General features: G+C 42.3%; 1 protein-coding gene across 2 annotated transcripts; it reads right to left on the reverse strand.

The window, feature by feature from the left end:
- Positions 1–995: 995 nt before the first annotated feature.
- usp10 (ubiquitin specific peptidase 10) lies at positions 996–27,047 on the reverse strand. 2 transcript variants are annotated; one of them, XM_061814003.1, is made up of 15 exons: positions 26,792–27,047; positions 18,898–18,966; positions 17,033–17,078; positions 16,362–16,421; positions 13,239–14,411; positions 10,966–11,057; positions 9,144–9,253; positions 9,011–9,066; positions 8,833–8,936; positions 8,455–8,554; positions 8,174–8,354; positions 6,627–6,792; positions 6,040–6,184; positions 5,714–5,779; positions 996–3,690 (listed from the first exon to the last, which is right to left on the reverse strand). In XM_061814003.1, exons 1-15 carry the CDS (start codon positions 26,810–26,812, stop codon positions 3,503–3,505), a joined length of 2,577 nt encoding a protein of 858 aa, XP_061669987.1. In that variant the 5' UTR covers positions 26,813–27,047; the 3' UTR covers positions 996–3,502. The 2 variants fall into 2 exon arrangements, with proteins under 2 accessions (XP_061669987.1, XP_061669988.1); XM_061814004.1 differs by lacking the exon at positions 16,362–16,421 and having other exon boundaries at positions 26,792–27,046.
- Positions 27,048–27,049: the final 2 nt, after the last annotated feature.

The following is a 27,049-nucleotide window of genomic DNA, read 5'->3' on the forward strand; positions in this document are numbered from 1 at the left end:
CATCTGAAACAGTTTTTTTCACCCCGTGGTTTTTATCAATTTCCCCAGGACGATTTTCATCTTTTCGCTCCAAGACTTTTTTGCCAGACTGGAAAACGTGCAGACCACCCTATAACATATGCGCAAATATATCTATAAGTTATATCTATGCTGTAGGAACCAGAATACTTCTCTAGGAAATGTTATAGTAAAAACTCCGATGAAATACCACCGGAAATCGGAATTTTGTCATTATATCCACCAAATTTAATGCAAACATAGCAAAGCCGTTTTCCGTTATCACAGCTGTGACTAATTTCACGACGAGCGTTGTCGATAGATGCTGTCGGCCGGTCTTGATCACCCCCCCTCCAAATTTTCTCAACAAATCTACACGTTTCACAAGAATGAGTTTCAGATGAAAAAAAAACCTCAGAATTCCGCGAATCGGCGGAAAATTTTCTGCTTCATGTGGCCCGTGACACAAATGAGTTTGACACCCCTGGCCTAGACCCATCTTATGATCCATGGACTACCTCTTTGTCCTCAGTAGTAAGACAACTAAATGTTAATAGTGAGGCAAAATTGTGGACAAGTTGACAACTGAATGTTAACAGTACTACTTGACAGAAGTGTGCTCGTCAACCTTTTTCAATCCGGATGTCAAACAGCTCGAACAATTCTACCAAACTAGCCGAGCGTGGACTTTTTCTATTCCACTTGACCGGTGTGTTGCTGATCCGCCGCTGAGCAAAGCGTTCAACGTTTCCGAGGACGGCCTAGTTATCTGGAGGAAGAAGAGGTTGAAAACAAGCAGACCTAGCAGATTTTTCAGTGACGGGTCTGCTTTCCATTATGCGGAGGCGCGCCGCGGCGCAGGACCGAGCTCACCACGAGGCAAGCCAGTCCCACCGCAGACTCTAACCTGCTGAAAACACCAGATGACGACAGTGCGCGGCCTCTGCATCTTTTGCGTCTGTTGAGGGGGATTAGAAAGATGACAAGACCTCTTACTCTTCGTGTCATTAGCAAACTGCTTTTTGCACAATCCTTTATTCGAACAACAAACAAAATAGAACGCTGGATGCCTGAAATTAAAAAGACAGAACAGATTGTTGTAGAACTCCAGCAGACAATAGTGTTAGGCGCTCATACCGAAGACAAAACATGAGGCGTGAAGCAATTCAGCAAGGCGCGTCGGAAAACTCAGGTTGCCCATTTCAAAGTCCAAAAGTCTCGACAGTCTTCTTCTTGGGGGGTGTTGCAGGGGGAATAAATATGCAAATGAAGATTGAGGTCACAGTTTGGAGAGAAAAATCGCTACGCAACCTGCGGCACAACCAGAATGGAGGAGATGAAGACGCTCCAATAAAAGTGGATTTTAAAAGTTAACAGGGTATAATATGGTGTGTCCTTTGGTTTAATTGGCAAAGGTTAAAAAGGTTAAAACGATTTCATGACATTACCACATCAAGATCCACTAAAATAAAGTGTGGAAGCAATGCACAACCATTTTTTTTTTTTTAAACTTAAAGGCCTTGTCAAAGCGATTCAAAATGTTGAACTGGATTGAGGTATAGCGTTCAACTACTTTCACCATTTTAAGTTTTTCTAAGTATTAGGGGGCGGGGTGCGCTAAAATGCCAGCCGCTGACATGCCTCCATCGGGCTTGTCCATCCTCTCCCACTTTACATATAAAATTGTTCTGATCAGTGGTTATCCGGCTCAATTGCAGGTTACTTCGTTACTAATACCTGTTCACTCGCGAGCTAGCAGCTAGCTACAACTTCTGTTAGCTGAGCGCAAAGCCCGACAACATCTCGGGATTTATTCCAGCAACCAGCAGTTCTAACAGGATCTATTTTTGTGACTCAAATATGCTGGGATACGTAAGCATTAGAGAACTATAGAAATAGCAATTCATTTTCAGCAGGGCATAGTTTCACACAGTTACTGGACAACGGCTTGATTTTTCACTATAAAGCCACATTTTTTTTCTTTTAAATCATTCAAATTTGTCTGGGTTGTTGACAGGACAGGAACTTTAAATGACAAAAGTTTGAAATGGGCGTTTGGGGGGGGGGGGGGCACCTCTGATAAAACATTCGGTCGAAGTGCCTGCTGCGAGATACGATGACGAAAGTGGTCATGCAAAGTGAGAGAAAAATTAATTGTGGCGCAAAGAACGTTATCGTTGTGCTTTAGCCTATATCATTTCTTTTGAAAAAGGTCCAATTCCAATGAGAGCAGAAGTCGGAGAAGCAGCACGAGCGTGTGGACAATCAATGAGTGACCCAAACAAAACTGAACATTTCAGAAGCTTGAGACAAAAAAGAAAAAAAAAAAAAAAAACATATTGCCCCCCCCCCCCAAAAAAAAAAAAAATTATCAACAACATATTCAACAAAAGCAAACACTATTTTGTGCGCGTCTGAGCACTGGTGCAGCCCGCTTATTTCGAACCCCTCGACACACCGTGCACACAGCGGGGGCACGTCACGGCGGACGCGCCGGCCTGATACGGGTGGGGAAAAGATGGCAGACTGAACCTTTTGAGTGCTGTGGCTCAGACAAGCCGAGAAAAATCCACGTGGTCGTGGGCGGCGGCAACAGACGACGAATGGATCCAGAAGGAAATGTACCAAGTAAACGAGGGCAGCTCTTGCAGTGGAATCTATCATTTGATTAGTTGCCATCTCCAGTGCAAAAAAACAAAAACATTTTCTAAAAACAAGCAAAGTCCATTCGGACCCCTTTTATGGGGGGGACATTTTAAGTCTAAATAGTTGCAAATATGCCTGCCATGTAATCATTTATAGTTTGTGCACAGAAAGCTTATCTTAAGTTCTAAAGCGCGTTAAAGACTTTTTGTTTAGATACTCTTCGTAGACATAGAAGACCCAGAGGGTGTTCGGTTCAAATTCCACTTAGCCCCCCGCCCTCGCCGGGAGTGGGGGCTCAACCTGTACGTGGACGAGGAAGAGGAGATGAGGAAGTGGAGACGAGCAGGCTTGGGATGGCAATGCTGGTGCTAGGCCTGATCAATGCGCTCATTCAAATCCGGGCCTTTTTCCAACGACGGCTCTCCTTGGGGGGGTTGGGAGGGGGGGGAGGCCAACACTGATAATTCTGGGTGGGTTACGCTCAGTTGGGGAGAAGACCCCAGCAGTCCAGTTCGCAGTTCTTCAGTTGAACCGCCTATTCTTTTTACTTTTTTGTTGTTGTCGTGAAGAAGAACAAAAAAATGACAGCAGTGATGCACAGAGAGGAGCGAGCCGTTGCAAGGAGTGCAACTTGTCTCTCCTCTTCGGAAGAGGTGCTGGAAAAGGTGGCTCTCGAGGAAGCTGGGACACGAGGGAAGAGGAGGAAAATCTTGCAAGAGAACAAAGTCGGGCAGTGTTCCTGTTCATCATATGTTCCGTGTGTGCGTGTGATGAGGGAGCTGTTAAGTGTGTGCGCGGGCGTGTGCGCGTGTGTGTGTGTGTATGCATGTGGCTTTGTTGGCGGTGTGCGTGCTTGCGCCTACAAGAGGTCAACGCGCCGGTAGTACAGCAGGTATGCGGTGCGCTCTGCAATCTGCTTGACCACCAGATACTGGTTGATCACCTTCACCGCCTGGTCGTCGATGCGCAGCCAGCCGTTGAGGCCGATGTGGAAGACGTCCGTGGTGTAGTGACCCCCTGTCGCGCTGTTACCATGGTGATAAACCACTGCCGGGGACAAAGAAGCATTTTAGTTTAAAGCCTCTTTACTCCTTTCTAAAGTTGAGTAATATGGTCACAGATACTTTGAGCTTATATTCAAAATCCTTGATATCCATCTTTAGGTCAGATTACTATTATACATATTCTCACTAGTCAGACCATTTGGAATGTTCCCCCCCACTACAAGTGCCACTTTTGGCCAATTAACCTTCTGTGCTGGATTATCAAAGAGGGCACATGACACGCACTTGTAGCATCCTCGACTCTTAACAGTACAAGCAAATGCATAGTGGCGTAATTTCCGGCCTATAAGCTGCGACTTTTTTCCCACACGCATTTCATTCTGCGGCTTATGGGGTGATGTGGCTGATTTGTGCATTTTTTCTCACGGCTGTAAGGAAGCACTCGAGCGGAAGAGGTAAGAGAGACCGGTGGAATATATGTGTTGAGGAAGTGACTTTTGCCGGTATGTTTTTTTAACCGACCCTGTTAGCGCCACGCTAGCGCCCCATCCCCCTTTTGTTCCCACATATTGTCTGCGTGTCACTCTAAAAAAAATCAACTGTTTGTGCATCAACACGGATATCTTGTTTTTTGTGTATGCGTGTCACTAACAGTTAGCGCGGTTAGCGCCACGCTAGCGGGTATTTTTTTTTTTTTTTAACTGGCCCCTTTAGTTCTGTGCTATAGTGTTCCTATAGTGTAGCTGACACCGGCTGTTTATCGGTACGTTTTTTTTTTTTTTTAAGCCAGCCCTGTTCATGCTACATGTAGCATGTTGTTGCTCTGTTAAACTAAGCTAAGGTAATAAAACTTTGAAAACGCTTTCTATTTACCGTTTGCCTTTGTAAATATCTGGTGTTCAATGTGGGCACTTGCGGCTTTTACACAGGTGCGGCTTACGAATGTACCAAATCGTAATGTACTGAGTGAGGCTTATAATCAGGTGCGCTCTGTAGGCCGGAAATTATGGTAGTTGTGCCTCACTAGTAACGTGTAATTAACTGTCCTATTTGTATACCAAAGTTACCCTTCCAACTTTGGAAAAAATATAGTCCAGCAGTAGTGGGTGGGGGGAAAAAAAAAAACTAGCAAAACATTCATTCTACCAGTGTCCTGTATTTTGTCAAGGACAACGAAGAAATGCTTGAACTGTAGCATTTGTTTAAATAAGCCTGTAGCCAATGTGAGATGTGTCATGCTTGCTGCAATCGTGCCATCTACAATTCCCGCCCCCTAACACGAGTCAAAGAGTGTTCTTTTCCTCCCTGATCGGCTTGGGGCCAACTATCCCAAAATGTTAAACCGGTCCAATATTTAATCTCACAAATCCTTGCGCATGTTCAACTGCGAGCTTCGTCTGAGCCACAGATTCCATGACTGTGACGTGAACTGGAATGATAGCTAATTAGTCAGCTCTCACTGTTCCTAGCCAAAAATAAGATACTTGTTTGTGCTGAGTTTTTGTATGAAAAGAGTCGTTGACTGTCATAAAAATGACAGTTTCCAACCAAAATGTAGTAATCCGTTAAATTAAGAATTAGCCTAACTCCTTAGTCTTAAATTTTCTGGAAGTCTTGATGCCCTGTGCCCGCATGCTGCCCCTCACAAATGCATCTTGGTATTACGACAGACATGGTTTACATAAGAGACTAGGTTGAGAATGTGTGTTACTGGTGTTTTTCACCTCAAGTACAACACACACACACACACCAAGAACAATAAGCGCCCGTATTATTTCCCCGCACGTGTGGGGGTCACACATTTTGAAAACAGGTTAAGACTACTCCTGTGTCCAGGAAAGAGGTTTGCCAATGGCGAGGCGGAATTCAGAGGCCAATAAAAATATCGGAAATCAACTGTTATCGCTCTTAAAATCTATGACGGGGAAAGAAAGATCATTGCTGGCCAACATTGAGAAGACCTGCTCCAAACGCAGATGAACACAATCCAAATTAAACTAGAACAGGTTACAAAATGAATCCACGGTAGATTTTCCAATTTTAAAACAAACAGCCACTGAACTCACCTGCAAAGAGCCTGTATGTTCTTTGGCCTTTCACAACTTTGCTCCTCACTCCAGAAGACAAGAGGTCTGCAGGACACCACATAAAAGGCTAAGTATATACTGCGTTGAGGTACATCCTGATCTCTTGACTTATTGGCAGCAAATGTGAACGTTAGTGCTTGAAAATATGCGCGTGAACAGATAAGGAAGTCCCTGTTAGTGACAAAAAAAGACATTTCTACACAAGCTCTGTACAAGATAATTTGAACTTTGATTTATAGAAGTGTCTTGCAAGTCAAACAAATAAAATGTTTTACTGAGACACTGGTCTCCTAAAACAGTCCTACCTTTGCTTATTTCCAGGTCGACGGGGTACTCTATGATCTTGTTGAGTTTCTGACAGCCTCCAGTCTTCTCAAACACAAATCTCTTCAGGTGGAGCACGAGGACAGGTGGCAGCTCTTCCAGAGTCACCCTCCGACTGACCTCAATCTGAAACGGGGAACACAAAGTTTGTGCAATCACAACTAATTGTCGGGGTAACCAGATCTGTCCCTAGTCCATTAAAAAAAAAAAAAAAACAGGGTGATGCTGATTTATAACCAAAGAGCTTAAGATAAAACCCAGTAAAAAAAAAAATGTTGAAAATAAGAGGGAAGGCGACAGGAGACAAGAGAAAAGAACATTTCGATCCTGCCAAGCGATGACTTGTAAATCATTTCAGTGTTTTGGAAGAGTCGAACATACAACACTGCGTCTGCAGCAGGTTGAAATCAAGCTAAAATAAAGAAAACTTTTACCACCCCACCCCGCATGTTCCCGGACAATCAGAGGACGACAATAAACAGCCACTTTGGTCACGAATTAAAGAATCGGAGCGCATGTTGCGTTCTTGTCGTACCAACAAATAGAACAAATAAATCTTATGTAATACCTCCTGCTTGCTCTTGGAAGTGTAGCCCTGGACTGACTCTCTCGCGACGAGCGTTTCTAGGGCCTCTTGGACCGTGCGGACCTTCTCGGACTGGATGTCCAGCTGAAGTGTGAAGAAGGGCTGCAGCGTGGCCGACTCCTTAGAGTTCTGCTGATACACCACCGACCTGACGCAAAACCACAAGACCAGGTCAAACAACACTTTGGGTCACACGAGTCCAGCTTAGGATGATATAACTTTTTTTTGACATTCTGATGATCATCGTAGTGGCTAGCCAAATACCATGGTTTGAAATGGCATTTGTGTCACCATTACTTTTTTCCGTTTCAGATGAATATGAGTTGAACAAGTAGAATTTTTTTTGGTACCCCGACAATAATGTTGATTTATAATACATTAGACATGTTTTCTGCACAGCGGCCCAGTTTCAAGTAATGACATTTTCACAAAACACCATGGAAACAAAAACAAAAATACAAATTATATGCCGAACATAATTCTTCTAATTGGGGAGGAGGGAACAAATCAACCATAGGTCCAGCACATTAAAAACTAATGCGTGGAACACACTAAATCGGTCGTTGGTTTAAAATCGGGAAATTATGTTTAACCATCACAGTACCGTAATTTCCGGCCTATAAAGCCGTGACTCCCCCCCCCACACACACACACACACTTTCACGCTGTGGCTTCTGCGGTTGCGGCTAATTTGTGCACTTTTTCTAACGGCCGCAAGGGGGTACTCGAGCGGAAAAGGTAAGAGTGACGACGGTGGAATATATGTGCCGAGGATGTGTGTTTTACTGATCTGGCCCTGTAAGCGCTGTGCTAGCGTGTTGCTGTGTCAATGATTTTTACCCTTTTTTTTTTTTTTTAACCGGTCCTGTTAGCGCCGCGCTAGCATCTTGCTGCTGTGTCTCAGTGATTTTTACCGCAGTTTTTTTTTTTTTTTTTTAAACTGGCCCTGTTAGCCACGCACTAAGCGTTAGTGTATATTTGCAAATATTTAAAAATTACCACAATAGGCTATGGTGAAATTCATTCATAAATTTCATTTATGCCATTAAATTATCCTAAATTGAATACTTTGACTCAGTCTTGCCATGATATCAATATAAAAACTAATCAACAAAATGTTTTTGGGCAGTTAGAAAAGCTACATTTTTGGGACACCCTGCAATCAAAGCTGCTGATAGACTGTTTATATGACAATCACAGTGTTATCGGGCAACAAATTCTTCCCTTAAATACACTAACATTAACTAGTGCCCAAAATAACGAGAGAGAGAGTAAATGAGTAGACAAAAATACACCCCCTGTATTCTATTTTTCTGCTCCCAAACAATGTTGGGGAAAATCTAGCAGACAGCACCAGACCAAAAGCTCAAAGAACATGTTATTAAGGCCAGCTTCACCCACTCTGGTGCTTGCCTTTCAAGCGGACAAGAGGTTCAAGTGTGTTTGTGGGTGGATACCACACGCCGTCTCTGTCATGAGACATTTAAAAAAGCAGCGTCACTATTTTCGTTTCGGTTGGGTCCTCGTACCTAATGTGTCCTCCAAATATGTCAGTGATGGGCGTGCGGACAAAATCAGCTTGGCGGGTGATGGAAGTCTTGTTGCGAGGGCCAACTTGCTCCCACTCGTCCTCGCTTCCCTCTTCGTCCTTGTGAGCGTGATCTTCCGCCACACCTGGCAGGGACTCTGGGCCGTTGGGTGTGGGGACTTCTGATCAAAACACAGAGGAAGGAAAATTTTCACCTCATCCTCTCTCATAAGTTGAACACATTTCAATAGTAAATCTACACACTGTGCCGGACGTGCTTACTTTCTTCCTGAGGTGAGATCAGTTTTTTCAATGCCAGCATTTCCTCATGCAATCCATTTAGAGTGAAACCAAGATACTCCTCTGCATCTTCTTGTCGACCCTGGCAGGAGATCATCATCACAGATTAAAATGAAAAGAATGCTAACCAGCAGAGAACAAATGAGTCAAGGGGTGTGGTTGTGTACAATTAAAATTCTTGCTTCTCTCATTTGCAAAAAAAGAAAGAAAAAAGGTGTATTCAGCACATTTAATGCTTTTTGACTATTTTGATGTCTTGTCACATTTTCACCAATTTAATGTGTGCATTTTGTAAAATGAAGAACACTGGATTCCAGTACGGTGTGTTCCAGAGCCCATGAAAAAAAGCAAATATCGTACCTTTTCGGAGAGACTCGACTTGATAAGCGTGAGGAGTCTGTAAATGTACGTAGGCTCAAACGGGACACCAGGCCGAATGTCTTTGACCAGTTTATCACCAATAGCTGTGGAGAACGCTTTGGGTGAGTGAGGCAATTGAGAAAATTAAGTCAAACCATATTTTGGAAACACAATTTACCTGGTTTGGGTTTAGCTGGCACCGGCATATTTGTGAACTCATTCACCAGCCTCACACTTAGTCGTGACACAAAAGACAACCAGTCAGCTGAGCCTGTGGATAGTCAATGAAACATCACAGTGACATTACTCACAAGTTGTCGATCATGGGCGTGGAGGTACACGGTCTCTGCGTTTCACTGTGTAGAGGAATGGACTTCATCAGGTGATACATGGGAGGACACGCGATGAGGGCCTGGAGAGTCTGAGAGCTTCGAGTCAAGAAAAACACTAGCAGGGCGAAAAGGTTGTTGATAATTCATGAGTTCGGGGTTTCCCGACGTTTAAACTGAAAACATTTTTTGATTTAAAAAAAATCTCAGCATACTACAAGATAATATGTGATACAAGTCATATATATTATATATGTGAATCGCATTAGGTGGATATTTACAGGTGAATTATGTACTTTCTCCAATCAGGTGGAAGACCATTTCCCCCTTTATTTATTTATTTTTTTTTTTACAGTCACTGTACATCACTGATATGAGCAAAGATACACAACTGGATCAATGTTAAGACCGCCAACAAAACAGCAGGCAGGCTATATAAACGTACTTGTACATACGATGAACAATGGTGCTCATGTATGTTACATATGAATGACAACAGGTGGATACGCAGGTGAATTATGTACTTTCTGCAATCAGGTGGAAGAGCACCCCCCCCCCTTTTTTTTAACAGTCACTGTACATCACTGATATGAGCAAAGATACGGAACTGGGTCAATGTTGAGGTGAGACCGCCAAATGAACAGCAGGCAGGCTATATAACGTACTCGTACATACGATGAACAATGGTGCTGGAGACAGAGGTGCCGTGTGTAAACAAGTCTATTATCATTTAAATTTTTTTCATTAAAATTTTCTTCTATTACCATTACTAAAGTTTTAATGGCATATATTGGAACACTCATCTTCCAAACCACCACTTTTCAGGAAAATAACAAAACTGCATGTTTGTCAAAGAGAGCAAGCCATTTATAACACTGGATGGGTCAATAATTTGTGATGGTGACAAACCAACAGGGGGACTGATCAGTGGGATATATTTGTGGGGGAAAAAAAAGATAGACTGACCAAATTTGACGACAATGACCAACAGTGACGTTTTATGCTCACTCTATATAGACCATGGGTGTCAAACTCTGGCCTGCGGGCCAAATATAATTAAGAGGCAATTTCAAATCAATATTAGACCAGGCCTGCCAGTATTAAAAGTATTACACACTTGTTTGGATCCATATTAAAAGTTTCATTTGTTAAACCTTGACCCGCAGCTTTGTTCAATTTGAAATTTTGGCACACTGTGAATTTGAATTTGACACCCCTGGTAATAGGCCTTTGTAAGAGCAGGACTCATTTTTGACACCCCTGGTAATAGGCCTTTGTAAGAGCAGGACTCATTTTTAGTTTTTAAGTGCTCTAGAAATAAAGTGACGTAAATTTCCTACAGCACACCGGTTTACCGTTTCTTGCCTGCACTGCCTCAAGTACTGCATGTTTAGTTCACACATGTATAACAAGACAGCATTTTACGTAATCTCTTGTGATGGGGGGTTCAGAATGATCAAAAAGATGGTTATCTATAAAGGTGTACAATTGCTGCTGATCTGTTTTTGGAACCACTTAACCTCACTCGGGTCACAAGCGTCCTGGCATCTACCTCAGATGACTTCAGGCGAAAGTTCAGAGTATACCCTGAACTCGGAGGACACGTGGAAATTATCAGTGATGCTCAATTTTTGCAAGATAAAAAAAAAAAAATGGCCAAACAACTCTCCATACTGTATGAAAAATATACATCAATATATATCTGTGCTGTTTAAATTGTCCAGTACTGCTCAAAAAAAAAAATAATTTGTGTAGGGGCAATGACTGATTGCATACTTGTGAAGGCACATAGTGAAAAGGATACAGCGTTGATGTAGCACCAGTTTCCTTTGTTGATGAGACCTCTCGGCTGCAAAGACACTGGTTTATGTATCAACTTCACATTCTCTATAATTTCTGGGGATTAAAAAGACAGCAATCTTAAAACAGACAGCCTCCTTGCAGACATATCAGTAACATGAAGTAGGGTTTTAATCCCATCGTAACATGTGTTCCTTCTTCCAGCCGTGTCTCTCGTGACAACAACACAGGAGACGTGCAAATGGGAGCAAGGTTATGTTGTACCACGCCTAGGAAGGGAGACAGCCACTAGAACACAGCTCCCATGGTAACGTGGACAAGTTGACAATGGAAAGCGGGAGACCCCCTGATCCAAAATCTGTGTAATTTAGTCATACAGTCAAACTAATTGTGAATCTAAAGATTATTACAAAACAAATTTTTCAGAATGGGACAAGACTAAATATAACCAGATGGAAACCATCTTTAACACATGGTTATTGTGCAAAATTTAAATCAGAGACTAAACCTCTGTCTTGAGTTAATGACTCCAAATATGTTTGAGTAAAATTAAACCAGTCTGTGAGCCTTTCAGACTCTGGAAACATTCCAGACAAGGAACTCAAAAACAAAACCAGGCACGATTGTTTAGCGCCAAGGACACCCTACTATGTTTATCAGGAATTGTCTTGTCCAGTCTAAAAAAAAAAAAAAAAAAAAAAAATGCATTTAAAAAAAAAAAAAATAAAATCAACACACTGGATGAAAACAGTATCTGCGGTGCAACCACTACATCTCATGTATACAACAGAACTAACAAAAATACTATTGTTTCTCTGGGCATATTGTCATTTACAAACCTAAATCAAGAAGTGACTAACGAGACACTTCAGCATCCACTTCTGCGGCTGGAACCAGTTAAAGCAATATTACTTATAAAATTATGTTACGACACATTTTAACAGCTGCACCCAACAAATAAAAAAAGAAAATCCCCTCTCCTTTCCCATTCTCTTGATGATTTAAATCTCTGGATCAACACTGCCACCAAGTGGTCAAAAAGATTAGTTTTCTTGAAAGGGGAGACCTTCTGAAACAGGCGCTCTATAGAAACTCATTTCAACAATTAAGGCGCATGTATGCTAGTATCCTCTTGGTCCTCACTAATAAGACAGTTAAGGTCAACAATAGATCAATTGTTTGAGTAATGTTATTCATCCCACAACAACAGACACTTATGGCCCAGTAGTACTACCTTAAGATGGACATCAAAATCACTGAATAAATGCTCAAATGGCTTACCAAACACCATTAGAATAAAATTAATCACGACCGATGGGTGAAGCGACAATCAAAAGTAGGACATTTGTGAAAATTAAGAAATCTGCATGCTAATAAGACGTTACAAGTGAGAAAAACACCACTAATTGACAACAGCACTACTGGTAGGTGGCTAATATTTGACTACTTAACATTCATATCAAAGAGCAGCTATGCTTCAATAGTAACGTAGTCGTCGAACTAGTGTGCAGAAATGTCATACAGTACAAGGCAATAATAGAAACAAACTAGCTAAAATTTAAATTGTCTTACTCGTGAGGGGGAAAAAAAGCATACGGGTTCATTGAGGTTAAAATGGACAATGGGGGGGGGAAGCATGCTACTAGTACTGCATCACGAGTGTATTGTTAGAACACAGATGTCAACTTGTTACATCTACTCGTATATCAAAGTTCTCTTGTCTTACAGGTGTGGCGAAATATGCATATAGGAGTGCAAAGCAGTAGTGACAAAATGTTCCTGGTAATACACAATTGTTCTACTTGTGGAAAATGTATTACTTGTGTGGACATATACTACACAGGCACAAGGACCCTAAGATGGCTGGGTATGGAATAAATGCTCAAGCGTGTAAATAGGTGCGGCCTCGGTTTAACGGACCAAAAACCGACTGACTGTGGATTTAACCAACAGAATGGTATGCACATTATAAAACTAATAGTTAACATCTAGGGCTTCACGAGCAGTACTAGTAGACTACAAATGTTAAGTAGTGCACAGTTCTGCCTCACTTGCAAGTTGTACTTGTCCTTTTGGTCTGCCAAAGTTGTTCTACTAGCTAGCAGAAATGTTATACAGACAATAGTTTACAAAACGTTACTAGTAAGACATTCGCTCAACAAAAGTGCGCTGAATTCTTCTAATTAATGAGGATAAAATGCCTAATAGTCCGCACCCCTTCAGATGGATAAAGGATTATGAATAAATGTTGAGATTTGAAGCATCTTCACGGAATACCTGCAAGTTTAGGAGCCATAGGGTCCTCTGAAACATGGACAGGGCCTTCCTTAACCTCAACAGGTTTCTCCTCAGGTGTCTCTGGTGTCGGGAGAGGAGGGGCAACAACTTCCACAGCGTTCTTAACCTCCACAAAGGCCGGCGGACTGCCAGGAAGTGGCTTAGAGTTGTGGAAGAGGCTAGCCCAAGATTTGGGAGGGTTAGGAGCAGGAGCCGCCGCAACTGCGGGCGAATGGGAAGACTCCGTCGCTGTCGTTTGGGCAACGCACTCCGCAGAGACCTGCTGGGTCAAATCGCCACGGTCTTCTTTCTGTTCATCTGTGCTAACGGGAGTGTCAGACTCTGCCAACCCATTACTCTCAGCCACTTCCACTCCCTGTGGTTCAGTAGTCGTAGCAGCACAGGCGGAAAGAGGTGACTTGGAGCGGGGGCTCTGTGAACTATCTGAAAGTTCAGGGCTCTGGTGAGCCGAATGATCTGGCTGCTCATCTGCAGTCCTTGATCCCGCCGTCATGCATCTGCTTTGACATGAGGAAAAAGAGGCGGAATTTGCATTATTGCCATCCGATAAAGAGGCGGCCCCACTTTTTAAGTCCGATGAGAAGTCATCAGGAATATCGCAAGTCCTCTGATTGGTGGTGGGTGTGGCAGTCGGAGCAGTTGTTGCCACAGAGGCAACACTTGTTGAAGAAAGGCTGGTCCCCGATGAGGTCTTCCAGTCCAAGTCCTCGGCAATGTGTTGCGAGGCACAGGATGCGTGTCCATTCACGAGTGCTGTCACGGGCGTTCCATCTGCAGTGCCGCTGTTGCCGCCGGTGGATGGGTCCAGGTAGTTGTAGTACCCCGGGGGCCGCTTTTTCTTTTTCTTCCTTTCTCGCTGTCCCAGGCTGCCGGGCAGTCCGTCCATGTCCTGGGACACCTGGTGATTGTCCACGGCCGAGGCCTCCGAATCGGCCCCGTCCTTGGAGTTGAAGTGGCCTCCACCAGAGGAGTCACCCGCCGGAGTCGTCGCCGACTGTTGTGTCTTTTGGGCTGGCTGGCAGCCCAGGATGAATTCGGGGGCCTGTGGGTTCAGGGTGCTCGACACCTTATACAAGGAGTCGTTCACACCGCCGACTGGTTTGGAGTCCATCACCTCGTCAACACCAAACTTAATGCGCTGATAGTCATCTCCTGCAAATACCATTATGCAGACATATGAAATCAATTAGGCACATCTGTCGCGATGAGTTGAGCAACTAAACTGGGGCTTCAAATACAGCAGCGAGCCCACGGATATACACAAAAGACCCTCATTTTTGCAAGATAGCACAGATGCTGGGGCATCTAAATAAATTACAATATTGTAGAAAATTTGTCACTATTCAATTCAGAAAAATGATTGAAAGTTAAAATATATTTTACATTAATTTATATTATACAATTTAATATTTTTATGAGACCACAAAGCCAACAATATCCTCAAATTGTCTTAAAAAAATCTGAATACTGCTACCCTAGTAACATAATTACAAAGTAACTTTAAGCTTAGTCATATTTAAAATGTTTTTTGAAAATCCAGATGTGCTTTTTTAATTCCCACACGCTGAATGAATCAAGCAAAATTGTACTCTTGCAGAATTTGCTTTGTTTTAATAGTTTGCCAAAAATAAAAAAAACAATGACTGAAAATTATTCAACTATCCTAATTCAGGCTAACAATTACCTTAAAAAAAAAGTTTTAGTACAACGGTGCCTTGACTTGTGAGCTTGTTTTCCTTTTGGTGGCCACCAGGGGGAGTGCATCGCAGACAGAGACACTGTCACCGCTGTTTAATAAGCTGCTGTAAAATTTGCTGCCTCCCCCCAAATAAAGAATATTCCTTTGAGAATTATTATACTGCCTACATGTGCTGCTACAAAATTCATATATCCTGCTTAAAGTTTTACAACTGTGACTGCCGATGCGATTTATTTGTCCATCTATGATGTGTTCCGTTGTCTGTTAGCATTAAGGTAGCAGACATTCCCCAAATGCAAAATTATGCGGTCATCCTAAATATACAACTTCTGTGAACGTTTGTTTGACAGTAAACTGGGAGTAGCATTAAACCACTTGAAGCCCATTTTTTGTTCTTTATTTGCCAAACCGATGCTTGCTGTGAAGTAAGTTGTTTACAATGCCGTATTGTAACGCTTGTATAAAAGTATAAAAATTGGCTGGGTGACAACTCATGCCAGATGACAAAAGGAAAGGCACCAATGTCCAAATATTTTCCTGCTTAATGGATATAATATACAATCATTTAAATCAAACCACTGTAATGAACACGAACTGAACTTTTATTAACAATATTCAAACTAATTGTAAATACAACTGCACTGTAAATTTTTTTTCCACCAGAAAAAAAGATTGTCTGGAAGGTTAAAAAGTATTTCAAAAATTATTTTTTTAGAGCCTGAATATTTAGTACAACTATGACAGCAGGTTGATAAATAAATGAGGATGTGCTTTGTATACACTCAATTAAAACCTACCTTGTATTTCTTTTTTTCAGCCAAACAAGTCAACAAATCAAAATTTTTGTAGTTATAAATGTATTGCATGGCTTCTGTGTAAATGTGATGCGCAAAATGAAAAAGTGAACAAACAGGAAATATTAGTGCGTGCAAATTAGGAAAATGGCTTCACTGTAATAACTAAGACAACTGGTAACGCAAAGTACACATAGCAGTGTCCTTCAATGGTCAACAGGGTCTGAAGGACTGCTCTGCTAAGTGGGGGGGGGGGAAACGAAAAAAAAAAATTCAGTTAGTAGGAATAAAATTCCACGCCGTAAATGTAGAGTTAAACCTTAAAAAAAAAAAAAAAAAAAAAAGTCAAGTCAATTTGTGAGATTCACTTCTTCCCGAACAAATGGAAAATCACCTTGGGCTGTTGCAGAGGTGAAATGCATTATTATGCAAGAGAAAAATAGGATTGTGAGCATGCAAAGCTCTACAGGTTTGACCAACAGGCAAGAGAAAGAAAACAGGCACAAGGTTTAGGAAGCCACCAGTTATGAAGGCTGGGTTTGTTTTAAGTTTGACAGCAAAACGCACAACAGCGAGTCAAGCCACAGTGTGTCGGGCTCCTCCACTCACCGCAACCCTGCAGTCCCATTGACGCCATTATATATGGTACGGCAGGAGTGCAGTAACCTCCTAAATAGTCAATACAAATCAAGTTAAAGCAAATGTCATGTGCATATGCTGCTTTTTCTTTTGTGGCTTTTAGTGACTTCCATTTATGGTTGCTTTTCACGTTTCCTTAAAATGATGAAAAGATATTTGCACTGATATCGTTTATTGCTAATACATTTTTTGTACAAATGCATGCTAAAAATGTAATGCCCCCCCCCCCCTTTCCCAACCTGGTGACACCAGCTCAGCCTGGATATATAAATAGTATTGCAATTTTAAAAGCCTGCTTTGATATACAGTGTGATAGTCTCTTAAATTACAGTGCGCAACTTAAAATGAAAAGTAATCCCAATGCAAGAACAAGTGTCTGAAATTTGTTGTTTCGATTCACCTGTGGTTGTATTATTCTGGATAACACATTCTCTAAAACTATGTTTTGCTTGTTTATTTTCACAACACTATATCAATATGTAGGAGTCTTTTGTAGGATAAAATGCCATGAGAAGAAAACAATTTTGTAAGGAAACAAATCACCTGGGGTTTACTCATTTATGTTGAACACTATAGATGTCTCAATTCTATTGGGGAAAAAAAAAAAAAAAAAAAGCAAAATGCAACTTAAATTCACATACCAGAAGGTTGACTGACACATGGCACTTTGTCGTTGAACGGTGGAAGCTGTAAAGGGAGAAAAGCCCACATAAGCGCCATTACAAACAGAAGACAAAGAATAATTTATGGTTGCGCGGCAGATTCCCCGATTCTCAAACCACTGTCAGGTGTGCCAAAATTATCATGCATTTGCCGTACAATAAATACACCAATCCTTGGCTTATCGGGTTACCTTTCCGACCACCTATGTGCCAAGATTGGGACTTGGCCTGTTTACGGACATCTGAACCAGCAAATTAGAGTCTGGTGATGATAGGCTTAACCGTTAGCCACTCTGTTGACTGTTGGTAACTAAGAATCAGTTTGGACGTGTGTTAATCTGTGCTTGTGTTACCTCGGTTCAATAAATAAGCAATTAAAAGTGCACTGGCGACTGAGTTTATTGTCAAACACCGCTGGAGAGATTATAATTTGCTCTAAAAAGCAGTATGAGTCTACAGTAAATTTGCAAATGTTTACTTTCACCAGACGCACACTTGTGTAACTCAAACTTTGCAATAAAATTTCAAGCTTCTTTTACAGTGGCTGCAAAAAGTATGTGAACTCTTTATAAATTCTGTATAAAATAGTCTTTAAATGTAATCTGATCATCTAAATCACGAGCATAAAGAATGTTTCCTTAAATGAATGCCACACAATCAAGATTTCATTACACCTGCAACAGCGATTCAACTATTGATAATTTAAAAAAAAGTGCTGTAAAGTATTTCACTCTTGATTCAATGTGATGCACGATTATTAGGTCAGTAACCAGCTGTGTTGCGTAATGTCACTCGCGCAACGCACGGTGCCGTAAAATGCCATTGAATGGCGGCGTGTGGTTCAAGCTTGTGTACACGCAGTGGATAGAGCGGCGCCAGCAAGAGCCAGACACGTCTTTCGGGTCTGCTGTGTGCACCTCGCCTGCCGTGAGCTGTCCAACGATCACTACAGTGATAAGATCAAACAGATTCCATTACATACCTAATAATTGTTTGCGTGGTATTAGGTTAAGGAAACAGCTCAACTTGTGATTTACATGAATAGAAAACTTTTAAATCAATTCATGCATGAATTAAATAAATTAGAAACAGTTACAACACGTTTTCCTCCCGCTGGACCAAGTCTGAAATGACTTTGGCCATTATCTTTCATGCACTCTTTTCCACTGTCTTAAGTTTACTGTTTTGCACTAATGATAGTCCAAGTAGGAAAATAACCACCACAAAAAAAAAGCAAAACACACGACATACATTTAGATATGGAGAGTATACAAATCTGCTATGTACGATAGCCACAAACAGGGAAGTGTGCTGTAGCGAGGAATGAATGTAATGCTTATTTGCTAATCCATTTATGCCAGGAATGCCTCTTGCTTGGCAGACCAATTAAATGCTCTTCCACTCGATGGGAGAAGGTCCAATTAATCTGGGTATCCACCTGTTGTCATTCATATAAACCAACATTTGATTTGCGTTCGATTCATATAAACTGAGGAAGGTGGGTAAATTGAAACAAAATGTACTTTTTTGTTACATTTTTGCTCAGTTGCATGAAATGTATTAAAAGTGTGCGCGCCTTGGCCCAATTGAAGATGGCACACTTGGGAGACAAATCAGAGGACATTTCCTCCTACCTCAAGTACAGCTAACACTAAATTTGATCTTGCAAATACATGTGAAATCCAAGTGGAATTCATTGTGTGTGTATTGTCATGCATTTATGTTTTTATTTTATATCCAGATTTAGAGCTGCATTGCACAGCTGCTACAAGGCAATGGTACATAAAACATTTCGTCATAACAACAACAACAAAAAAATTCAGAAATAATGTTGAGTTCCTTACCTCTACATAACATCGTGGAGTCACAAAGAACTGATTGATCTCATCTGGACTGAATTCCCCAAAGATATACTGAAGAAAGACAACACAAACATGAGCTTGGTGGGTAGGTAATAAATACTTGACGTGTATATGTTATGAGCTGCTGTATTCAAAGAGACAATGCTTTGGAAAAGAGGTCAAATAAATAAGCACAGTCGAGGACGTTGAGGAAATTATTTTAAATTATTTTTGTGCCATGAGAAAATGTAACAGAAAATGTTACTTTTGACAGGTTCCAGGGGGTGCTCAGTTTATGACAAGAACCCTAATTTGTAACTTAAGTACGAATCAACAACTAACCTCCCTTAACTGGTTTAATTATGCGATCTGTAGACTGTAGCAAGATTATCCGGTTTATTTTGTTATCCATGGATCTTTCCACATGGCGTTGCCGCGTGTTTGTGTTGGGTCATTCTGCCTACCTCCCAGTCAGAAAACATTTATGTCAGGTCCATTACAGAGTCTTAAGCGGTCAGAATGGTAAGAATGGGTGTTTAAATTAAGATTGCTCCTCTGTTTTTAACTTGGCGGAACAGTTGTTCAGTTGGAAAGCTTTGGCCTCACAGTTCTGAGGTCCTGGGTTTGAGCACGGACCCGCCCGTGTGGAGTTTGCATGTTCTCGTCATGCTCGCGTCGGCTTTCTCCGGGCACTCTCGTTTCCTCTCACATCCCAATAACATGCAACATTAATTGGACACTCTAAATTGCCCCTAGGTGTGATTGTGAGTGCAGCTGTTTGTCTCCATGTGCCCTGCGATTGGCTGGCAACCAGTTCAGGGTGTACCCTACCTCATGCCTGGTGACAGCTGGGATATTCTCCAGCACTCCCCGCTACCCTTGTGAAGATAAGCAGCTAAGAAAATGGATGGCTCTCTTTTTAGGGAGAACACTACACTGGACTATAAGGACTGACTGCATGAGGTCATTTTGCCTAAATAAAAAATAGCTGGCTTCAACGTTTTCCCTCTGGCAGAGAAACTTGTCAATGAAATGGCAAGGATGCATGTATACCCCACCCCCCGATCCTCCTCACCCCACCAGACAGAGTATTTTCAGGGGCGGGTCAACAAGGCAACCCTGGGCCCCACCACCTCGTCTACCAGTGAAAAAGCGGGTTTATCCGGAGAGCAAAGACTTTCGCCAGCCTGCTCCAAGGCGCAAAATAGAATGTGAACCCGCTTATTTCCAGCCTTATTGTATACAACACTGTATACATACAGTAAATGGGTCCATCCATCCATTTTCTTAGCCGCTTATCCTTACAAGGGTCGCGGAGAGTGGTGGAGTCTATCCCAGCAGTCAATGGGCAGGAGGCGGGGTACACCCTGAAGTGGTTGCCAGCCAATTGAAGGGCTCAGAGAGCCAAACAGCCGCACTCAGAATCACACCTACGGGAAATTTAGAGTGTCCAATTAATGTTGCATGCAGGGATGTGGGAGGAAACCAGAGCGCCCGGAGAAAACCCACGCAGGCACAGGGAGAACATGTAAACTCCACACAGGCGGGGCCGGGATCGAACCGGGGTCCTCAGAACTGTGTGGCCAATGCTTTACTGGCTGAACCACCGTGCCGCCTAAATGAGTTTATGTGAATGTAAAAAAATAGAAACGTGTGACACTAATGGCATCTGTGTCAACCAATCACCGTTTGCCAACACAGCCCGCCCCCTCAAGACTTACTGGACGTCTTGAGATGACCCTGCAAGACAGGCGGAACCAAATACACCTCGGGTAGTTTATGACCGGTGGAAATTGAACCACCGGGACAGATGAAGTTCCTGTAAAGGTTACTGCATTGGAAAAGGGGCTATTTACACTGTAACAGGATGGATCAATGAACGTGAGGAAAGATCAGAACCAACCCTTTCTCCAATTTGAGGCGGGAAAAACCCTAAGGCCAAACCAAAAAACAAAAAAAATCTGGTTCCGATTTAAGAACGAGATTGGTAGGTAGTTTTTTTTTTTTTTATTGTAAATAAAACATTTATACTCCATCTCCAGCAGATGGTGCCGCCATCAGTTCTCATTGCTTCAGACTCTCTTGTGCATTTTAGCCAAATTCATGAAAGCTTAGTCTAAAAAAACATGAAACTGTCAAAAATCGGACATGGCAAAACAAGAAAACATAACTTGGCTTGACATGGTTAAGTAATGCTCTGACACAGGACTACTGATCTTTAAAAAAAAAAATAAATAAAAAAGAGAGAGACTGGATAGCTCATTGGCCAACAAAACTGAAGTCGCCAAAAGCAGATATCCGCCATGTTGATACTCCCAAAACAACCATGCCGACCTGTGCATTAATCGGCAGTTTCGTGGCTGTGAGAAAATATTGCCAGAGCTAAATTAGGAATATTTACTTTGACACTGTTAAAGTTTGTTTGTAAAGGGTTTTTTAATTTTCTGATTAGCTTAATTCACTCCAACAAAGTTTTATTTACGGTTGTTGTTCACTCTTCACACACTGCTTCACCTTTACAGGCCGACGGTGTTTCACAGAAAAGCGATGTAAATATTTTCCCAAACTTCTGTGGATGAGCATGAAAACAGATTTTTTATGCCTTTTATAATACAGAACTCTGCAAATTGAATTACATGTTCAAATGCGAGGAAACAAGTTTAAATTTTCTGTCCGAAATAGAACGTCACCGAGAATACAAATGAACAATGCCTTTAGCATGTATTTTCCCATTGAGAGTCCTTATTTCCAAAAATATAACTAACTGATTGACTTAAAATTTAATGTTTTTATGTCAAAAAAATGCTTAGGTTTTTGCTATGTTTTGATGATAGTTCTTCAAAGCGTATTTTGGGAAAAGTTAACATGTCACGGAAATCGGGCCCTAGGGAATATGCAAGGTTTCTTGCTAGTCACGGTGTTGTATGTTTTCCTTTGCACTTAGCCTTTTTTGGCTTACCAAGTCAAATTAAAAATTCTTCATGTTACCAGAATTGAAAAAATGTCAAGCTCACATGACCAGTTTTAATTCTACATGCCAAACTTTGTGGAAAAACCGCGCCATAACCCAACCTGTAAGACATGTCCGGCACACGTTTTGGGAGTACCAAGATGGCGGCCAACTGGCTTCAACCAATTGACACACCGCTAGATACGTATGCCCTATGCAGCCTATTTTTTTTTTTTTTTTATCAGTACACAGGACGAGGCAGTTACGTTAGCTGATGCTTGTGAACACACATGCATATATAGGCAACGATCTGGCAACAAGTGGCATGAAAACCAAGGCTTAAATACACAACGTAATCAGCACGCTCATGGAAGTGGCACATGGCCATGCCGTCGCCTGGGTGGGGCTCGCGTGGCAGTGGAGAACCACGCCTTGACATATTTAATCCGTGGTATAAAAATGTTAGTCTCGGTGGGAGTTTGTAGGGTCAGGTTTGGGAAATCTGAACCACAAACTTTATGACAAATAAGAAATTACCAATCCTATGGATGGTACAGAGCCCTGGTATTAAACTGGTCCTGCGCCTAAATTAATTCAGACCGGAAATGGACGTTCCCTAGATCAGTGGTCCCTACCCCCCCGGGCCAGGATCAATTGGTACCGGGCCGCCAAAGAAATAATCAATTAGTTCCATTGTATTCATTATCCAAGTCTGAACAATCTTTAATTTTGAAAAATGACCAGATTCTCTTGGTTAAATCTCGGGAACTTCAGTTCCAAAATTTACCCCCACAACCTAGCACAATGTGTAAAAAAACTTCTCTATGGAAAGTTTATTTTCAAAAGGAGAAAAGGCTCAGTGAAGAGACAAAAGAGGACTCGACAACCTCCAAGAAAATAGTTGTTAACATCAAAGCACACACCCTTAACTCGCGACTTTTTGAGGAGCAACAACAAACAACGGAAACAACTGGAGATAATCAACACGTTTCGGGTGTCATTGTCTCCCATTACCCGCATATGGGACCATCTCAGAGAAACAAGCTCTGGTGTAAGCGTTATGATAAAATTAAAGTTAAAATCCTCATGTACTTTAAATTCATTTTCATGGCGTATCTATCTTATTTTGAAGGCATGTTTAAACTTTATTATAGCGACCAGTCAGAGTGTGGTGGTCGCAAACAGAGTGAAATGAGGCGGAGGGGAGAGGAGATAGTTGAAACTGACCTATTTATTTAATCTGTTGAAAAATTGAGTGTTTAATAATTTTTTTTTTTTTTAAATAGAACTGTTGCGTAGATATGTATAGATAAAAGTAATGTGGAATTGCTGGTTCTTGTTTATTTTTCCATGTGTATTTTTGCTTATTTTCATTATTATTTATGATCATGTTTATTATATTTGATTTTACTCCCTCCCCCCACGCAAAAAAAAAATGTAAAGCATTGACCGCGTCGCGGTGATAAAAAGGTTGGGGGCCAGTGCCCTAGATATTCAAATTTTTCAGCACATACCTTTGAATTAATTCATTCCACTGCAACTGACGCAGTTGTTTTGAACGTATACCATTTCAAAGTTCACGTAAATGTGCAACCAAGGTCTTCACGCGCGCAGGCAAAGCGCAAAGATGACACGGGCTCATCAGCCGCCCCATTGGTTCAATCGTCACTCTAAAACAAACAGCAGAGCGGGGAGGCCGACAGAAAAAGAAAGTGCAAGTCGAGCATATAGAACTCTTTGCAAACGAGGCCCCGCATTGCTGAAATTGCACTCAGACAAACGACAAACGGGCTGCCATAATCCGATGGCTTCGGGCAGCTAATACAATGACAACGGAGTGAATGTCGCGTTGCTTTCCTCTGTAGGCGTGCCACGCGTACCTCGCTAAGCTGCCTCTGCTCCTGCCTTCCACTGAGGATTACAGCAAATTAGCCATCTGCATCATTTTACCACTTCAGCCGGGACAACACAGAGCAGGATCACGCATCCGAGAGCAGTTACCATATAGTATCACAACATTTCAAGTAATCTCCTTGTGGAGTTTGAGGTTCATCAAGCACTGAGTAATATATTCTTCAGAAATTGCTATTTGTGACAATGGGTGCACACCTGCCGAGTGGAGGGAAAGCGCCAGTACTAATGTGCACACAGCTAATGTGATAATCACAACACAAACACCATTGCTAAGAAGATAAAACACTGGGATCCTGTAGTCATGCTCAAAAATTAGTCTGATACAATGACCAATCCCACTTCACCATCTTGACCAATAGCTCCACTGGGGGGGAACCGTTTCCGCTCTGTGGATACAAGTCCAATATGAATGACACTCTCGCTCGGCTCCGAAATACGCTGCGCAAAATGGGCGATGAGCTCTGCTGAGCCGAAGACCAAGGGCGCTGACTCGACAGGCCGTCTGGCAAGTGCCGACGTTCTCGGGCGCAGTCGCGAGCCCAAAACGAAGCAGCAGCGGACTGCGCGCTGCGGGTTGGCACACCGAGTCAAGAGGAGTAAGCGATAAAGTATCAATTCTATTGCTGTCAAAGACCCAGCTTCACATTTCTTTTCATTCTCTTTTATCTGGGAGTTAACCCACCGATAAAATGGTGTCCATATCCTTACTTGTATCTCCTAACAGACTTTGTTCTGCTTTGTCTTTTATCTACGTTACCCCTCAGCCCCATAAATGGGCACATTAAAAAAGCGAGAGCGCGCACAATTAATATGCTCGACGCCATAGTTTGACAGCAGCCACCGCCGTAATAAGCAATATCACTTCCCTCACTATTTCCAGCCTTGTAAATTAAAGTCATTTTGGCAAAAAGACTGCAAGTCAAAAATTTTTGACAACGGTCCAAAAAGGTGTGCCTAAAGCCAAGTGATTGTGCAGATCCCATTTGATGAACCTGAACCTTGTTTAACCAACCCCAACTGTAGCGTTAATAACTGGAATTACTATATTTGATATCTAGATTAGGAACTAACACTGGCGAGCGCCCTCAGAGTGCTGGGGGAGTTGGGGTGGGGGTTACAGAAAGTTGGGACAGTCTGACATCTGAAAGGAGGATTCAGAACAAGTTTCTGTCCAGCGTAGAGAATCCACAACATCCACATTTCCAAGCAGAAGGTTCAGTGACGGGCTGCTGCACTGACACAGGAAATCCTTCCTCCCCATGTCATGCGGCTTTCTAATTCCACCCCGAGAGGGAAACGCTAATCTCACATTCCCTCGACTCTACTGTCAACATTTTGGACACTGACCTCCGTGAACCTTATTCTAAACCTTCATTTCACACTGGCAATAAAGCTCCAATTTAATTTTATCAAACAAAACACATTAGCATCTTTGTAGAAATGTCAAAACAATCAGGACTAGGTACTTCAAAGAACTTGAAAATCCTCTGTAGTATACAAATGCACAAAATAACCGACTGGTTCAGCGCGACCTGCCCATACTGCTCTTCTCACAAATAATGCTCCATTTGTGCAGTTTAAGGAAACGTTTTAGGGCAAGTGACAGCTTTTGAAACACTGTGGCAGTTTTGGTGCGTAGACAATGGAGAACCTGTCAGAATTTTGGCCGGCGTACAACCTTATTGGCGGATATTTTGCAACTGAAACTTGTTAGCCAATTGAAGAAAGCATTCACCAAGTAGCAGACAAACAAAAATTGTTGGGATACGTTGAAAAATAATCTAGTTTATCTGTTTTATTGTAATTTCACATCTTGACTAGACTTTCTTTGGTCAAAAAGACAAGAAACATTAATTTCTCCAGAACTGTTCACCCAAATTCACATTTTGCTGGATTGTACTTGGGTTGGAGTGGCCATTCCAACCACACCGTCACATGTGTCACATTGCTAAATAAATTATAGCTGGAACTTTTGACTCCTGTGTCAGGAAATTTTATATAAATTATGCTCATTACTTCACACTTGCACATTTCAAAATAAAACTCTGGGAGTGAAAATATGTTTCAAGATCCCTTGTAATAAAGGGGAGCTTCACTGCTCAACTCCCACTATGAGAGGCAAAAACGCCCAATGGGGGGGTGGGATTATGGACTCGTCCTATCCGCGGTTTAACTCTTGCAAATCAGGAACACGATGTCAGTTTGAACGCACGCTGCAAGTGGACCTTGTTTCAAGTTAACCGTTGCCCCGCGTAACCCGAATAAAGTTCACCGTTGCAAACGCGTCTGCTTCAAACAAACCACCACCCCCTCCCCTTCATTCCACTTCCACAGCAATGACCCCCCCCCCCTTTTGCTTAAATATAAAACAGAAAGTGAAGTACGTCGTTCGAATCACGAAGGCCAAATTGTACTGTCGGCATTCAAACGCAAAAAAGGGGGAGGACGTTAAACCTCGCCTGTGATGCACTAAAAACCAACAGAAAAGTGCGTTAGTATCGAAGCAATGTAGAAAAAAAAAAACTTTCCTTTTACAACACTGTTATGAGAAAGTGTGTTCTAGAAAGCAGCGGTCGGTAACGCGCATACTGGGAGGGAAGGCCCCTCGCCAGAGCAGGTGGGCCAGGCGAACACGCAGCACTTTTCGGTGTCCATTCGGAACGACACACGCTGGGCACGAGCGTAGCCTCGCCGTCCAAAGTGTCAAAGCGAGTGGGTAAAAAGAGCTTTTAAAAAGACATTCCACTGAGCCTTGAGACTTTCGTTTCCAGTCAAGGGAACGTGGGGCCTGTAAGCTAACCACGCTTGCTGCTGCTGATTCAATGAGGCTTAGTGGGGGCATTAGCAAGCACTTTTCGACACTTTCAATGACAAGAGTTGCCAAATTCAATTTCTCCGCCACATCAGTACCTCCAGGTTGTACCTTTAACTCGCCTCTAGTGGAAAGAAACGTGTTTGTTTGACTTTTAAGCGGCTGTGGCGCGCAAAAGGGCCGTTAAAGCAAGTTGCAGTTTATGCTAGCTAGCTAACTACCTGGTTGCCGTGAGAAGCCATGCTCCCTCCCGGTGAGATTTGCTCTCCTCCTCGGACAAGGCGAAAACTCTCCCCCGGGGGAGACGTCGAAAGCTCAGCGGTGGCCGCCTCGACGGGTTCGCTACTTGGAGGTCGATGTCATGTCCGTCGCATTGCGATGTCTCCGATCCACGGAAAAGCCGTTGAGCAACCTCATGCCGTTCGACTCGCCGTCAGCGCCATTTCTAGCCAGCGTCTTCTTCGCTTGCTAGGCGGCGA

This window comes from Syngnathoides biaculeatus, chromosome 3 (genome assembly GCF_019802595.1).
Source record: "Syngnathoides biaculeatus isolate LvHL_M chromosome 3, ASM1980259v1, whole genome shotgun sequence".
NCBI lineage: Eukaryota > Metazoa > Chordata > Actinopteri > Syngnathiformes > Syngnathidae > Syngnathoides > Syngnathoides biaculeatus.

What these genes read in the sequence shown, in the direction of transcription:
- usp10 (XM_061814003.1), bottom strand. Translation starts at nt 26,812, where the DNA reads ATGGCTTCTCACGGCAACCAG. An exon ending in TATGGCTCCTAAACTTGCAG is followed by an intron (nt 11,058 to 13,238) that starts GTATTCCGTGAA and finishes TTTAATCCCCAG; the next exon opens with AAATTATAGAGAATGTGAAG. An exon ending in CTTCCAAGAGCAAGCAGGAG is followed by an intron (nt 6,185 to 6,626) that starts GTATTACATAAG and finishes TCCCCGTTTCAG; the next exon opens with ATTGAGGTCAGTCGGAGGGT.